This window comes from Grus americana, chromosome 1 (genome assembly GCF_028858705.1).
Source record: "Grus americana isolate bGruAme1 chromosome 1, bGruAme1.mat, whole genome shotgun sequence".
In the NCBI taxonomy this organism is placed as follows: Eukaryota; Metazoa; Chordata; class Aves; order Gruiformes; family Gruidae; genus Grus; species Grus americana.
The window spans coordinates 4,013,836-4,029,197 of record NC_072852.1 but is presented as its reverse complement, the minus strand read 5'-3'; the positions used below and the strand labels follow the sequence as shown (position 1 = coordinate 4,029,197).

Here is a 15,362-nt window from a genome sequence, read left to right as displayed (position 1 = left end):
CTGGCTCTGTTTTTGTGGTTGCTCCAAGCAGAGATTTTTTTGTACTGTGTCCTTGAAAGCAGGTGGTGTTGCAAAAACTGCTGTGAAAGAGTTTGAAGAAATGCTGTGTGTAATTCTCATGTCAGTTTTTTACTAGCATGGGAGTTACTAACTAGGCTTGAGATTATTAAGCTTTGGTGTAATAGAAATGAGCAATACTTTTATTTTTTTAAATGGATGTTTCCAGTGTTAAATGTATAGACTACATCTTTATCTGCGTTTTTCCAAATGTGAACTGCTTGTGTGTCTGCTGCCTGTAGATGAGGGACACGGAAATTAGCTTGAAAGAGGTATTTGAGATTTTTATACTGACATTATTTTACCGAGTTTAATGCCTCTGCTAACTGTCCTCTCTAGTAGACAGGGTTGCAGTCCTTGTTGGCGCATAGCTTCTGATTATTGAGAAATATCCCCTAAAATTACCCTTGTGTGGCTAAAGAACTGTTTAAGTGACCTAAATACCTTCTGCTTCTGTTGAAGGGATATTGATTTTTTTTTTTTTAAATTACTGGTTTTTATTTCTGCTTGGCACCTCACTGTGGAGTGACAGTTCAGCTGATCTGAACAGTTAGATGTGTTTCAGGGTGGATTGTAGTACCTGCAGCAAAAAACCATGCAGAGATGGCTATATGGTAAAATTGGAGAAACAACTGTAGCTTTAGGCTTCAGATTCAACACCTTTAATCATAGCGTATTTCCACCTCAAAAGTATGTGTGTGTGGGGAAACAATATAGCAAACAGTGGATAGCATAAGATGTGGCCTCTGCAGCTGTGTTGCAGGGTAGGGTATTCATTGAAATTTAGAGTAGGATGTTTCCCAGCTATGGCAGAAGCTCAAGTAGGTTTGTGTCTACCTCGGCTGCGGTGTGAAATTGAAAGTAGTTGAAGGGGAGGACATATGAAAACCGGCCACTGGGAGATGTGAGAAAAGAAACAGGAGTTGGACCCAGGAGGGCTTATATCCATACCCAGCATCCTAGACTGCTGTTACCTCCAAACCTTGTGCAAAAATAAAAATGAGATTTGTGTGTCACACTGACAAGTAATGCTTATCGCTGTTTGTGTGATGTTGCTACTTCCATACTGCGCTTAGTGTCTCTGTTCCAGGTCTAAGTTAGATTGTGGGTGCTCTAAAAGCAGATTTGTCTTAAGAGCTAATCAGACCTGTGGAGGCCTCAAAAAGGAGAGGGGAGAGGAAAGGATGAGAGGAGTTGCCTTTGTGTAGTCTGGGAGCCAGGGAAGAGGTGCAAAAATGGGGAGATGATCCAGCAGAATGCTTAGTCTTTGGACGAAGGGAATAGAGATCACGTCACAGTTCCAACTCTTAAGCTTTGTTTCTTTTCCTGCTCCTGTGGAGTAGTTTAAAAAGATGAAATTCTGTTTTCCTTGCCCGTGCAGCACTGTATTCCCTATACAACTTAATGTCTGTTTTCCTTAAATTAGATGATTGCACCATGAAAAATCTTGATGTTTAAATCACCATTTCTGGTATTTTGTTTCCTTCTTGTAAACAAGACTGTTGGAAGTTAACTGGGGGAGAGGGGTGTTAGCAAGTTGTTGGCTTTGGTTTTTTGTTGGGTTTTTTCTTCTTTTTTGTGGTGATAGCTACCCAGAATTCTTAAGCACATCTTGATATGTCTTACAGTCTGTAGTTGGCTACCAAGATAAGAGGGTGAAATGTTAAATTTTTCCAGGAGAAGTTGGTATAAGTTCTGAGAAGAACTGCTAAAAAGAAATAGAGGTGCACCTCTCTGCTTTGGAATGAGATGGGAAGGTGGTAACACTTAAGTTTGTTTTTTCACCCAATAAACTCAGTATTATGAAATTGGCCTCAAATTTACCATCAGGAAGTTTATGGTCTTGGTCCATTTGAGGTGGTCTGTGGTTTGGTTCAGTGTAAGAAGCTGATGGATAGGTTTTGATTCTTTATAGCTGAGCAAATACCGAATTTAACTTCAGTTTGGTCTTGGTCTGTATTTGGGTCTGAGGAAAAATCAAAGATGACGTTTTACGTTTTACTCTTGTGGTATTTTGTCAGTCTGCCACCTTACTAGGTGGGATACCCAGGATTGAACTTATCCATGTGCTTGGATTTAAAAGCAGTAATGTTTTATGATATTAAGGTACCATATTGGCAGCACTCCTCTTGTGCAGAGGACAAAAACTAAACAAGAAGGAAGTTTCTTGGGCAGAGTGTATGCAATGTGGACGGAAGACAGGTAACTTGGTTTTCCTGACCAGTTGACTTCTCTCCTGTCTCCACAAACATGCACCTACTAGGAACTGCTCCAAAAGCATCTCACTGTGTGTGCTGAACAGCCAACTAGAAAGAAACTATTTGAACAGGATGATTTGAGAGCTGTAATGTATAAAGTACCTACTTAGGGATATTAAAATCAGTTTGAATTGCATATTCAAAGTCTCTTTGGATCTTTCTAAAAATCTCTTCTCCTGATGACTGTTCCCAGAAGTTGTCATAAGTATTTACCAATAGGTTCATAGAAACACCCTTTAAAATGTAGAAAATCATGTGTTTGAACATATGCTTTGTGCCCAAACACACTGCAGAAAATGATAGGTCTAGCTTGTTTGAAATGTAAATACTTAAGAAACTTTAACAGCTCAGGAACAACTTGAAGAGAAATTTTGGTTTTTGTTTCCTCAAGGAGTAGGTCAGAAAACCCTTAGTTCAACAAGTTAATATCAGTGGTATTTTATAGTGGTTTGAAAGACAACAAGCAATTTCTCTGTGGCAAAAATAGTTTCTGTGGAAGGGAGGAAATAGTGGACAACATGCTGTTGCTGGTAACTACTCATTCATCTCTAATAGTATCTTTTCCTGTTTATCAGTTACGGTCAAATAAAAAGGAAACAAAAGTATTTGAAGTGAAACCACTTGATTTCACTGCAGTTTTAAGGAGTCAGAGTTCACACAAGTTTTCTGTGGATTGGAGTTGCTCTGAAAAGCAAAACCAAGTCTTAACTTGCAGGTTAATCAGTAGATCAGTGCAAGACCACAGATGTTAACACAGAGTGGTAGAGAAGCCTTAGGTGAGAGGCTGCAGTGTGTTTCATGGATCATTTAATATTTTAAGTATGTTATATTTGTTCTAATACACAAACAGTATCAGCCAAAAAGCTGCACAGATTTAAGCTTTTTTTTTTTAAAAAAAGATGTCTTTAAATTGGAAACTGACAGTTTTCCCTCCCTCCCTCCTCCACAACTTGCAGACGTTACTAATTTTGTAAAATTTAAAATATCCAAGCTTCTTGTCTTCACCATTAGGGAAAATAATTGTTGCTGACAAATGTGGAAATAAGTGTACTATGAGGAGCAAATACTGTCGCTAGTATGCTCGTGATTCTCATCCATGTCAAAGCTTGTTGCCTGTTTGAGCTGTTTTAAATGATAGTATTTTTGCTCTTTTGCTTAAAGCAAGCTTCTGCTTTGTAATGATCTGCTGTGTTAATGTTGCTCGGCACAGGTTGCTTTAAATGACAACTTTAACATGACGTATTTGGTAATTTTCCTAAGCTTAATTAAACAAACTAGAACTTAAGTCACATTGGAAATACTGAATTTTGTGTAACCTTTAAAAACATTCTGTTTAAATAGTACTGTGTATAGCCTGATGAGACTGATGCAGTGGTTGCTGATATTTATGCATCCTTTTTTTACTTTCCCTTTCTTCTCCAGTTCCACTCTTATCCTGGGGACCTAGCTTCAATTTTAGTATCTGGTATGTTGAACTTAATGGCATTGATGATCCAGATGTGGTTCAACCGTGCCTCAACTGGTACAGCAAGGTAGGCCTGCATTTTAGATGCCTGTTTGTTTGAAGATTTGGAGTCTCAGAATCTTGTGAAACTTCTCTTACTGGAATTACGTGACCTTTTCATTCCTTGAATATCAGCTATTAAAACAACAAACACGCATAGTTAAAACTCAAACCATATGGCTGAGTTTGACTCTAAGTGAATCTTTTTTAATTGTATCTACTACTTCTCTTTAAAAAAACAAAAAAACCCCAACAAAACCAAACCCTCCAAAAATCTCAAAACCACCACTGGAGGAAAAAAAAAAACCTGTTAGGTAGATATCACAAGAAAAACATAAAAGAAAGGAACACTGAGTCAAAGAGGACAGTATTAGTAAAATAGTTTTTGTATTGGAAGAGAAATGAATCTTAACAAACCAGATTCCATTTCTCCCTCTTCTTGCCTTTTGATTAGTCATTGTTTTACCATACCAATCCTTCTGTAGAGCTATATGTGAGCCTGGAGCCTTTTGGGTTACATATGCAGCTTTTTTTACAGGGTATAAAAATGAGCTTGTTTTAAAGAGAATCCGTGTTGGTGTCTTTCCTGTTGCAGCTCCTTGTGCTTGTGATGTTTCCTTCTTAGTCTTTTTGCTGAATACTGTGGAACAGAGGGGAGCTGATGCCACTGGACTGTGAGATGAGATGATTTATACCACTTGTCACTTTGATAGACAGAAAGTTCAAAGGTTTCTAAACATTATTTGTATAAACTGTATTTAATAGAGTACAACAGATGCCTCTCCTGTGGGAGGGAAGTGCATATTGACAACCAGAATTCATTTTGGTGCTGCTTTTTATGCATAGATCTTCTGGAACAATTCATGAAATTCATGTTGTGTTACAGAGAAGACATCCTTCCCAGCTGAATAAAACTGGGTAGTGGAGCAGCGTATCTCTGCTTCCAGAAGGAAAAACTTAAAAGGAGATAAAAATTGTGCATGTAGTACTGAGGCTCCCTCACCGGTTCATGGTTTTGCCACTATGGTAAAGAAACCTTGCGGCCATGCTGTCTGGCTTGTATATGGTTAAACCAACATCACAAGTTTCTTCATGGAGCATTTAAAAATAGTACTAAAAGTCACAGTGGAAGTTGTCTGTAGCTGCTTTATGATTAAAGTGGTATTGTGGTCATTAGTCTGCTGATTGCTGATGTCCAGTTCTGAAAAGTCCAGTTGGCTGCTGATGGTTTTCTCTGCACATGGTGGTGTCTCTGGCATTTTTGACCAGTTGCTGCAATTGGGAAGCTCTGCTTTTTTTTTTTTTTCTTTTTTGGGTCAGGAGCTGATGAGGATGTCAGCATCTGTTTTGTTCCATCTTATCCCATGGAACTGACACTTTTCATGGTCAGCATGTATGTAGTGACAGCTTCTTCAAGGGGTGCCAGCATTGTTCTTCTAAAGCTTAGAGCCCTAAAACATCAAGACAGAGAGTTAGTCATGATTGTTTGGGCTCTACGAGGATCGGTTGCCAAAGTTTTGGTGATGAGTGTATGTCTCACTGCTGTTCTCTCTCTCAGCCCTGAAAGGACACTGTTGCTGGATCTCTGTAGGAGGATATATGCGCTGACCCATATTTGGGGAAAGGCAGAAAGGTTGACCTGTTTCTTCCAGTTCTTTGAGCTGGTGTGACTATTTTCATGCGTGTTCTTGGAAGTCTCAAAGGCTTTGAAATCTAATAGTTCTTTACTGCCTGAAACATCAGATGAGAAGATTGTACACAAAGTTGCCCATCCTTTTTGTTGTGTGTATTTCAACCAACAAAACCTCCCTTTCCTAAAGGGAATGGAGTTGGGGGTAACAGATAAGGACTCAAAGCAGCAGGCATTCTCCTCAGTTCCCTCCCTACTGCTTTCTCCTTGCTGTCCGGCTCAGCCTGCTGCCCCCTGAAAGCCTTTCGCTACACTTTGCTTTTACTGAAGAGTGGGCATACTTCAGCAACTAAGAAGTGGCAGTTTATCGATGGCTATCACTTTTGGTTTTTATCATGAACACTTAAATGTTTCTAATTCTACTAGCGTATTTAACAGTGCTAATATCTTAGTCTCGTACTCTTGTTACATTTTTAACCCTAGGAATTATTTACAGCTTCGATCTGAAGCTATTATTTTAGTTGTCATCTCTTTAAACCTGTATGACAGCATTTAAAAAGGAGCCTTTTATATACTTTTTATACATCTTTTTGCATCAAAAAGTTTTTACATTTAACTTCTGAAGTACTACTATGGTGTCACTTAAATGCAAGCTTCTATATTGCATCGAGTGGCCAGCCCACATCCAACAGTCATTTGATGTTTCATAAGCCAAGTCTATCAGTCGTGAGAGGATCAATGGAAACATGCCAAATCTGAATTTAGTGCAACGGCTAAACTAGGAGTTGAAAGTGCGGAAGCTGGTTGTTACTGGTGTGCAGCTATCCTTTTGCTTGCTATTTCTTTGAGCAACAAACAATCTAATGTGGGTTTGGCCTTGACTGATGTAAGTGAATGTTTGCTTAAAGACAGTGTCTTAGGGATCTCTTAGGAAAAAAAAAAAAAAGATTTTTTTTTTCCAGTTCTGCTGTAAAACTCTGTTTTAGCTTTAATATTCCTTTGCCACAGTCTTGCATTTTTATCGGTACGTGTCCTTGGCCTTTTTCATGTGGGCTGGGAACTCATTTTCTAAAAATGCATAGTTCTGGCTATTTGCAGCTGTGAAATACTGATGGATTAAGAACTAAAAATATAGCATGTGGCCGTGTTTCTTTTTAGCTGCTTCAGTTTATGAGATTCTTGCTATGGAGCCATTACTCCGAGAGCACTAATTTTTGTTGAACGTTAGTGTTAGTTCTAGGTTTTCAGAAAGATTCTGTTCATTTAAATACCATGAACTTCACTTCTAACAGTGGTGTCCACTTAGGAGTATAATCTTTTGTCTGTCATACGATCAGTCTTACAGATGCTTAAGTTACATTTGCTTTTTACCACAGTAGTTGTGTGTTAAAGAACGAAATAGATTATTTTTTTTCTTCAATGCCTTAGAATTTAGGTTTGAAGAGTCTATTTAAAATGATTCTACTATTTAGACCTTAAAGATCTGTGTTACTTATGTGTATTGTTAGCAGCTTTGAAAACGCAGTGGATGATTTAGTAGGTTAACAGCACAAGCTGTAGCTCTTATGCAGAGTTTACTGTTCCCTCGCGTCTCTGCGCCTGTATGTTTGACCCAGCGTGGGTTTCTCTAGCCTTTCTCACCCCTTCCCACAGCTGAGTGGGAAAGGGGGCGCTTTGGCTCATCTGTGGTATGAAAGCAGGGGTTCTGCTTCAAGATATGTGGGAATATTTTGAAGGTAAAACTTTGGCGTGCACATAAATCCTTGCTGGCGTTGATCTGAAACCCTTGTGAACCCGCAGGATTTGGGGTCAACCCTGCCTTCTGCTTTTCTGTTGCCGGAGCAGTGGTCACTGCAAGTATTCCTTTTCTCGTGGCTTTTTTTTTTCCTTCTAGAAAAGCTGTGACCTACTTACTCTTCTAAATTATTTTGTTATATAAGAGTCACACAATCAAATTACGTAATGCTGATAGCAAAGGCTTTTTTCTGCTCTGTACTTTGTGTAGGCCTCGAACGGCAGGGCCAAGCAGATTGGGGGAAAATAATGGTCACTCCCGAGATCTGGGACACTGTGCACTCTTTTCTTGTATGCTTATTAAATTGGATGATACCAAGTTGTATAATTTCTATACTGTTGGAAAGTAAATGCCTGCACAGCTTGTAACGTCTTTCATATAGCATTCCTCTGTAAGCTCGTGAGCAATTTATGTGCAGTGTGTGTAAGAGATCCTGCTGCTGTCTCCAGGCAGGTTCACAGGTAGCTCCCAGCAGTGCTGGTAAAAGAAAAATCTACATGTCTCATAGGTTTTCTTGTGTTCCAGTAGTACCGTGAACAGGAAGCCATTCGCCTTTGCCTAAAGCATTTTCGTCAGCACAACTACACTGAAGCTTTTGAGTCGCTGCAGAAGAAAACCAAGATTGCTCTGGAGCATCCTATGTTGACAGACCTGCATGACAAACTGGTATTGAAGGGAGACTTTGATGCTTGTGAAGAACTGATAGAAAAAGCTGTGAATGGTAAGAGAATTAGAGGGGTTCTGGTATATTAATTAAAAGCATCGAAATGTTACTGCTTTGAATGTTAACGTACTTAGTAGTAGAATTGGCTAGTTCATGTGGTATTTCATATCTAGTGTTGTGTACCATCAGCTTTTGGACTTGTTAGTATGTGTCTGATGAAGCCTAAAAATTCAGTCGTGTAATCCCTTATCATTGCTACTTTTGGAGCCTCTTTCCCCCAGAGGTGACAATGTGGCGCACGTAAGAGCGGGTAAAGACAAGTTCTTCATGTAAGTGGCTGGCAAGCTGACAGTGGGCATAACTGTCAGAAAAGTCACTGCAGTGGTGAGCAGGGAGGCGTAAAACTTGTTCTCAGTAATGATCTGTATCATGGTTTCTGGTTAGAGCTTACCACTGAGTTGATGTTTCAGCAGAAGTTCTCAGCTATATTTGAATGAGAATACTGTCTTTGCCTATGGGGAAAATAGTCCTTGGAGAATGGTGCAGAAGTTGTCACAGTGACTGGAGGCAGAGGTTACCTTCCCTTGCAGAGCAGGACGTTGGCAGCTGCTTTCTTTGTAATTACTATGAATTTTCTACTTGGAAACTTTTACCTCCAAAGCACTGTGTGTGAACAACTCTCAACTCCTAAAATGGGACGTATGTACCTTCTGTTGATAGAATGGGATACAAAAAGAATTGGGCTATTGCACTGAAGTGTCTCCCAAGGACCTGTGTAGTGATTCTTTTGGATCACAATCTGATAAATAGAGATGCTCTTGGTTGTGAGTGTAATGCTCGTGACTGCGTGCAGTCACTCTTCATCGGAAACTTGTACTGGCATAAGAAGGGAACCTTGTGTCTGATGCCAGTAGTTAGGGGCTTAGTGGACCAATTTCATGGATATTTGGCACCAGAGATGTGTTTTTATTTTAATTCTGGGCTAATCATTCATTTTGTAATACCTTTTGGATAGATGCCAGCATACCTGCTTGATTCCATCGGTGTGGTTTGTACTAATAAAGTTGCAAATGGTTCTCAGGATATGATAGCAATGATGGCTTTAAAATCAAGGTTTGTCTTCAATGAAAATCCATGATCTTTTTGTAAGCTGTTCAACTATGTACAATGTTAGGGAGCTTATTGCAACAGGTTGTCAAAAACTGCAGTAAATGGCTTTCTTTGGGTTTTGGGTCAAGGTTTCTCAACGATATAGATAGAGCTGAGCTCTGCCCTGCACTGAGCTCCCTGAGCAGCTACAAGCCTTAAGACTGAGAATTGCCAGCATTCATCCTCACCCTCCCGAGTGTTGCCTGCCCTCCTGAGACAACGTAATGTTGTTGGCTGGGATGGGAGCGTGAACAGCTTCCTGCAATGCAGGGGCATTTTGCAAGCAGCAGCTTCCTCCTGATTCTTAAGGGTGAGTGAGGGTTGCAGGATGAGAAAGCAGCAGGGAGCTGTGGCTGGCTGTTACTGTCTTTGCAGTGTTTCTCAAAGACATGAGTGCCTGGGGGCAGCTGATGAGCCCACCAATATGAGGCAGGATCTGCTGAGAGCCAGAGGGGTGCTGTATGCTGATGGTGATGATTTTGCCAGTGCATCGGTCTGCTGCCTCAGCTGTGGCTTAATCTTGTCGGTGCCTAGAGGCCATCCTCTTTCCACTTCATTGCAGGCTGTAGTAGAAACTATTTCTTGAATGGAATTTCACTAGAGGTCTAGAATGTGCTGAATAAGTTCTCTCAAAAATGGACTTTTTTTTTTCTTGGGCACTAATTAAGTGAATGTTTGTGGCATCGTTTTTTGAGCTGTTGTACGTTAATTTCCTTCTTAATATTTACCATACTGCATTTATTCTATCCAGCAGTTTTCCCCTAGGACTTGAGCTGAGGTGGTGCTTCTGTTTCCCCTTGTACATTGAGATTGGGGTTACTGTCTGCAGTTCTTTGCTTTTCCAGCTGTGGAAGTAATGGCAAAGGACTTGCCTGGTAGAAAACTGTAGGTCTTGTCTTGAACCAAGTGTCTTGTTTGTCAGACAGTACTTGTCAGATTTGATGGGAATAATCCTGCTTCCTTGGTTCTTGTAATCATGTCCCTTTTTGGAGGCTGGGGAACTCAACATCACTTAAGCAAACTAGAGAAATAGCCTATAGCTTGTTTTACCAGTCCTTTTTTGTTCCAGCAAGTATTTCTAGTAACAGACTGTGGGTTACTTAGCAGGAAAGTCTTCAAGTAGCATCATTAAGTTTTGTCACTGCTTCTGAGGGACAGAATAACATGCGTGAGGATGCTTATATTGCTTCCTTTTAATCCAGCACCTGGCTAGCTGAAGTTAAATGTCATTGTACGCATCTCTCATTGCTCTGTTGCTCATCCTTAATGATTTTGCTTGTCTTTGAATACATTAACCTTCCTTCCCCCATCCTGCAATTCTTTATGCTGTCTTCAGCTTTTATACCCATGTAAAGCTCTGTCACTTCCCAGAACCCTTCAGAGAGGTGCTCTCTATCCTGAGACATTGAGGCTGTATCTCTCATTTGCTTTAATTTTTACTAACTGGGTCAATCCTGCCCTTACTCAGGACAGCGTGTCTCCTGGCACCTCACTTGCTGGCACTGGTGCTTGTGCTACCACATGGCAAACCAGGTCAGGGAGCTGGAATAGTTTGACTGGAGTTGTACAAGATGACAGTCAAGTCAAGGTGTTGAATGTAGCTGGTATTTAACAGCTGGATCCTTCTTTTGGTATGAAGGGAATAGATGTTTTCAGCTTTCAACATTCTCCTATAGTATCACTACCATCAGCTCCCTGTGGTCCTCCATGGTTACCTGTCCTTACTTGGTTCTGCGTCTCTCTTAAGCTTCTCTGGTTGAATGAGGCTTGTTAGCACCCAGTGTTTTACCATTTTACTTTCTTAGCAGCTTTGTTATAAAGTCTCCATAGTTTGCTGCTTAGTCTCTAAGGTGTGGGTGTTCTTTTGACTGAACTCCTCTCTGATGTGTTGTTTTTCCAAATAAAAGCAGATTAACTTTAGTCCTGTGTGTGTTCCGTGTAGTGTAGTTGAAGTGGGGAGTTAATTGAGATACACAGATCCTTAAATTATCCCTGAAATTGTTCAAAGAGCGAACTGTTCTGTAACAGACTGGACATGAATATGTGAACTTCTGACCTGTTGCTGATCTGAGAGTTCATTGCCTTAAAGGAGCAAACAGAAGTGCAATGAGGGTGACAGAGATACTGCACACTCAGTTCAGCCTGAAATGTCTTCTGTAGAGGCTAACATTTGCAGTGGTAGGTATTTAAAAAGTGAAACGCGATGCATCTCTCGCAGGCTATTTCCATAGGCTTAGTCATGTAGAAAAAGAGTAGGTGGTCAAGAATTAGTGCTAGCAGAGCTAAACTCTTGTTCTTTTGCATTGCTAATGATGAACGCTGTCTTCCACCTCACATCACCAGATGATTTCTTTTGAGAGCTCAGTGGCAGGCAGCCACACTTTTCCCGCAGATTCTTTTGACTTGTGCATTACACTTAGAAAATGGGCAAATGGAAACTCTGGCAGCTGCCTGACTTCCTCTCAAAAATAAAAGGTTCCCTAAATCTCAGCTGGTTCACAGACTTAGTTGAAATGCTTCACGTTTGGATTCATTCCTATAGCTTTCAGACGGCCTATATTATTGAAGAAAAAATCTGCTTAATATTCCTACAGAGAGTATGCAGAGTGCGCATTACTTAGTTGAACTGTTTGCAGCTACTGTAGACATAGAAAGCTGCTTGAAATGGATTGAAGATCTGCTAGTTTCGTATTAGTATTCTGGGGACTGAGGTGTTCCTTCTGGCAGTTCCCGTGTCAGTATGTGATATGTGTTTATCTGCTGACAAGTTGTCCCTGTATGACAAACAAGAAGTTGTGATGCACAGCCTGCAGGCTCAAATGTCTCCCAAAACTTGGGATGCACAGGAACACTTGTGTTCTCCTAGAAGCTCTAGATAGACACATATACCTTAATTTCACCTTCAAATATGTTTGGATTTGTTTCTGAGAAAGTATGGACGCTGGCTTGCTGCTTTCTACGTAGTACTGGGATATATGGAGGGGAGAGGCTTGCTAGTGATCCGAAACCTATGCTAACTAAATGGTAGGGCTTGCATAGAAGAAAGCATATCTTGCAGGGATTTGAGAGCAAACCTTGTATCCTGTTTCATTTTTCTTCTTAAGAAGGAAATGTGAGAGGATATTACAGCTTTGAGGCTGGGAAAATTAATGTTTCCTTATTGCTCCAGCGTTTGAGGAAATTGTTGAGTAATGGCTGGATTTTTACCTGGTGTCGTCTTTGTTTTCTGCTTCAGCTTTTCTTTAGAAGGATTTCTGTGAACTACAAAACCCTCAATCTGTTTAGATGTTGTGGGTGGGGTTTTTTTGGTTCAAGAAAAATCTTAAACCAAAATCCAACACACAGAAATTATGGGCTAAAGGCTACTCTGAAGTTTTTTCAGCCATTGACAGTGAAGTGAATAGATTTTAGTAATTCTATCTAGAGATGTGTGTTGTCTAAAAAGAAACTTAACACAATTTTTACTTGTTCCTGATTGGCTTCAGCAAGTTAAATATTTTTGTCCACAATGTTTGTCCTGATCCTTTCTAGGTAACTGGTAGTTGGCTGACAAAATAAAGGCTTAGGTTATCAGAGAGGTAGAATTTACTAAGCTTTAACCACTGTGAACTTCATGTTGTTACATCCAAAATGCGTCACAACTTGCTGCGAAGGGCTTGAAAATAGTACAAAATAAAAGTACTGGTTTTGGCTGTAATTTTATAGAGTAAACACGGACATTGAAATGAGAGGCCTCCTGAGCGAAGGAGATTTCCTTTAAAAACTTGCATTTAACACTTTTTTTTTTCTACAGGAGACTTGAAATTTATTTTAAACTACTGATTCTTTGGAAACAGCTGACAAATCTGAGCAGGCCTAGATTTGATCTTCAGTGCTTTGCAGAAGCTTTGGAGACCTTTTGGTCAGCAAGTGCTCTCCTGGCAAGAAACATAAGGAGTGCGCTAGAATAGGTCTGGCATCGGGTACAGAATCCACCTAGAAATCCTCCTTTTTTTTCCCTTGTGGTGTCAGACAGGTGATGATTCAGCTTCCAAAACAAGCCGCTGCTGGTTTGCGGTGCAAGTAGGATGAATGTGGAACTGCTCCCAGCAGAAAGAAACATTTCTGGGAAGCAAGCTGGAGTATTTCCAAACCAATGTCCCATGGAAGACAAGAAGCATTATTAAAAGAGGCTGAAGGCACAGTAGGGGAGAAGTGTCATATCTTGACAAGTGCAGCCTGTGGGTGTTGAGCATGGGAGAGAGGTTAAATCACCCTTTCAGATCGTATGTGGTGTAATTCATCTCTTGAGCTATTTATGTCCAATTATCTATTGGCTGCCATAGGGATAAATATGGTTTTGCGTTCTGTCTTGAAGACCAAACGCTCTAATGATAACCAAAAGGCTGGATTTCTGTCTAGGTTTGTGGCTAGAAAAATCTGTCTGAGTCAGTATGGGCTTTCTTAACAGTGCATGCATTTTTGTTGGAAGCTGGCTTTTCTGAATCAGAATTCATGAAATCTCAAGTTTAAAGCCTCTCATGCCTTGCCTCGACTTTATAAATGCTGAAGAAGTGGGAGTTAGGAACCCTAGACTTAAAACCAAAGCAAACCACTTTTTTACCTAATGCTGAGCAAACTTTTGGCTTTCCTCAATTACCTAATGCTAGGAGAGAGCTGATGTTTTTGGCTCTAGGACAGGTGAAAGTAAAATCTGCCCTGCCTTCACAGAGTATTTAATTTGAAAAACTTGCAGAACTGAGTTTATGGAAGTTGAAAGCAGTTTCGTGTTCTAATACCAAATTCAGCACCTTTCAGGAGCTCTTGAGTGCCCTTGTTTTCTTGTTAGATGGTCTCTAAATAGAGAATTCATCTTCTCCCAGGAAGTACTTGCTGTTTTAATTAAAACCTGGATTTCAGTCATGACAAACTACAGGATGCCAGGAAATGCTTCAGAATATTTCTCTGGATGTTGTCTCATGCTTAACCAAGATTTTTACCTTTTTGTAAATAAATAGGGATGTGTGCAGTAAGGATTATTCTTTTTTGTCTGTGTGCCCAACAAAGAATTTTTCTATAAATAGACACATTCATAATCCGTTAAATTCTTACCTCAAAGTCACAATTAGTGGGGGCTTGAGAACTAAAAAGTATTAGATGCAACTTAGTAATTTCATTTTTCCTTTCTCTGCTGGGGAATGTGAAACTGATTCCTGAGCAAGCTTGCTGGGTACCATTCTACCAAAGAGCATCTCTGTTGGGTATGACATGATTCAGGACCCCTGAATGCATCCTCCATCTGAGTGGTATATGTGCAGTGCACTGTTTCAATACAAAACTGTGTAAATCTGTCATTTGAGTTCTCAGTCTGCCTGTGGTAATTATCACTGTACTAGTGATGTAAACTGGGTGTATGAACTCCCACTTTTTTCAAGTAATGCATAAATGTGAAACAAATGCTTGTCATGAAGAGCTTGTGTCTTGAGATGGTGGGGTGATAGGTGGGATATAGCCAGGCGAGCAGTGGTCAAGGGGCTGGCCATTAGTGGTGTAAGAGTTTGTGCCTGCAGAAGGTAAGGTTTGGGGTTTTTTTGGTGGGGTTTTTCTTTTTTTTTTTTTTTTTTAGAGGAGACATTTGAAGAACAAGAAGTTCCCCAAAGGCTTGCTAAGCCCTTCCCAGACTGAGGAGCAGTCCCAGGGAGCGTGGGTGTTATGAATCTCCTTTTAAAAAAAAAAAAAAAAACACATTTATGTGATAGACCGATAACATATGATGAGAATTAGGAACTGACCTCTCAACGCTGAAGAGATGAAATGAGAGGAAGGCACAAGGGGAGCTTGGATACAGTACTGGAGTTAATGCTTCTTACAGAAATGCTGCAGTTGGCATATCTGGCCAGTGACCTAATACGTCTTCTGTTTCTCTTCTTGCTTAACTCTCTGAAGAGAATGTAAACTATTATTTTGTTTTTCATCCAGCACTTGGTTGTCCCATATCGTAGCATTTAAACAATCTGCTTTTCTTCCCTTTTCTTAGATGAAGCTCTAGAGATGCTGCCTGACCTAGTTTTAACTTAACATGTACTAAAATGGTTGAATTTTACACGCACTGGCAACTTTCCTTTTGCTTAAATAAGGGGGAGGGATTCTATTCTTAATTAAATACACCACACTGGAGATTTAGACAATTGGCATGACCTGCCAGGCAAACCGGGTAATTCTTGATTGATCTAGTAACAAGTATTCTTTTTATTTTAGTGCTTACACATTTAGTTCATTAACAAGTTTAACAAACTAACTGATGTATGTAGAGAATTTACTGAAAA

The 15,362-nt window shown here is 40.0% G+C and overlaps 1 protein-coding gene across 8 annotated transcripts in view; it reads left to right on the top strand.

Annotated features, from left to right (window-relative positions):
• MKLN1 (muskelin 1) overlaps positions 1-15,362 on the top strand; it is a 97,082-nt gene that overhangs the window by 25,878 nt on the left and 55,842 nt on the right. For 7 of the 8 annotated variants that reach the window (XM_054844836.1, XM_054844826.1, XM_054844806.1 and 4 more), the window contains 2 exons: positions 3,738-3,847; positions 7,773-7,965. In XM_054844836.1, coding sequence (XP_054700811.1) covers positions 3,738-3,847; positions 7,773-7,965 — 303 coding nt within the window. Of the gene's footprint in view, positions 1-3,737; positions 3,848-7,769; positions 7,966-15,362 lie in introns of all 8 variants that reach the window. The other variant, XM_054844871.1, reaches the window with a different exon arrangement.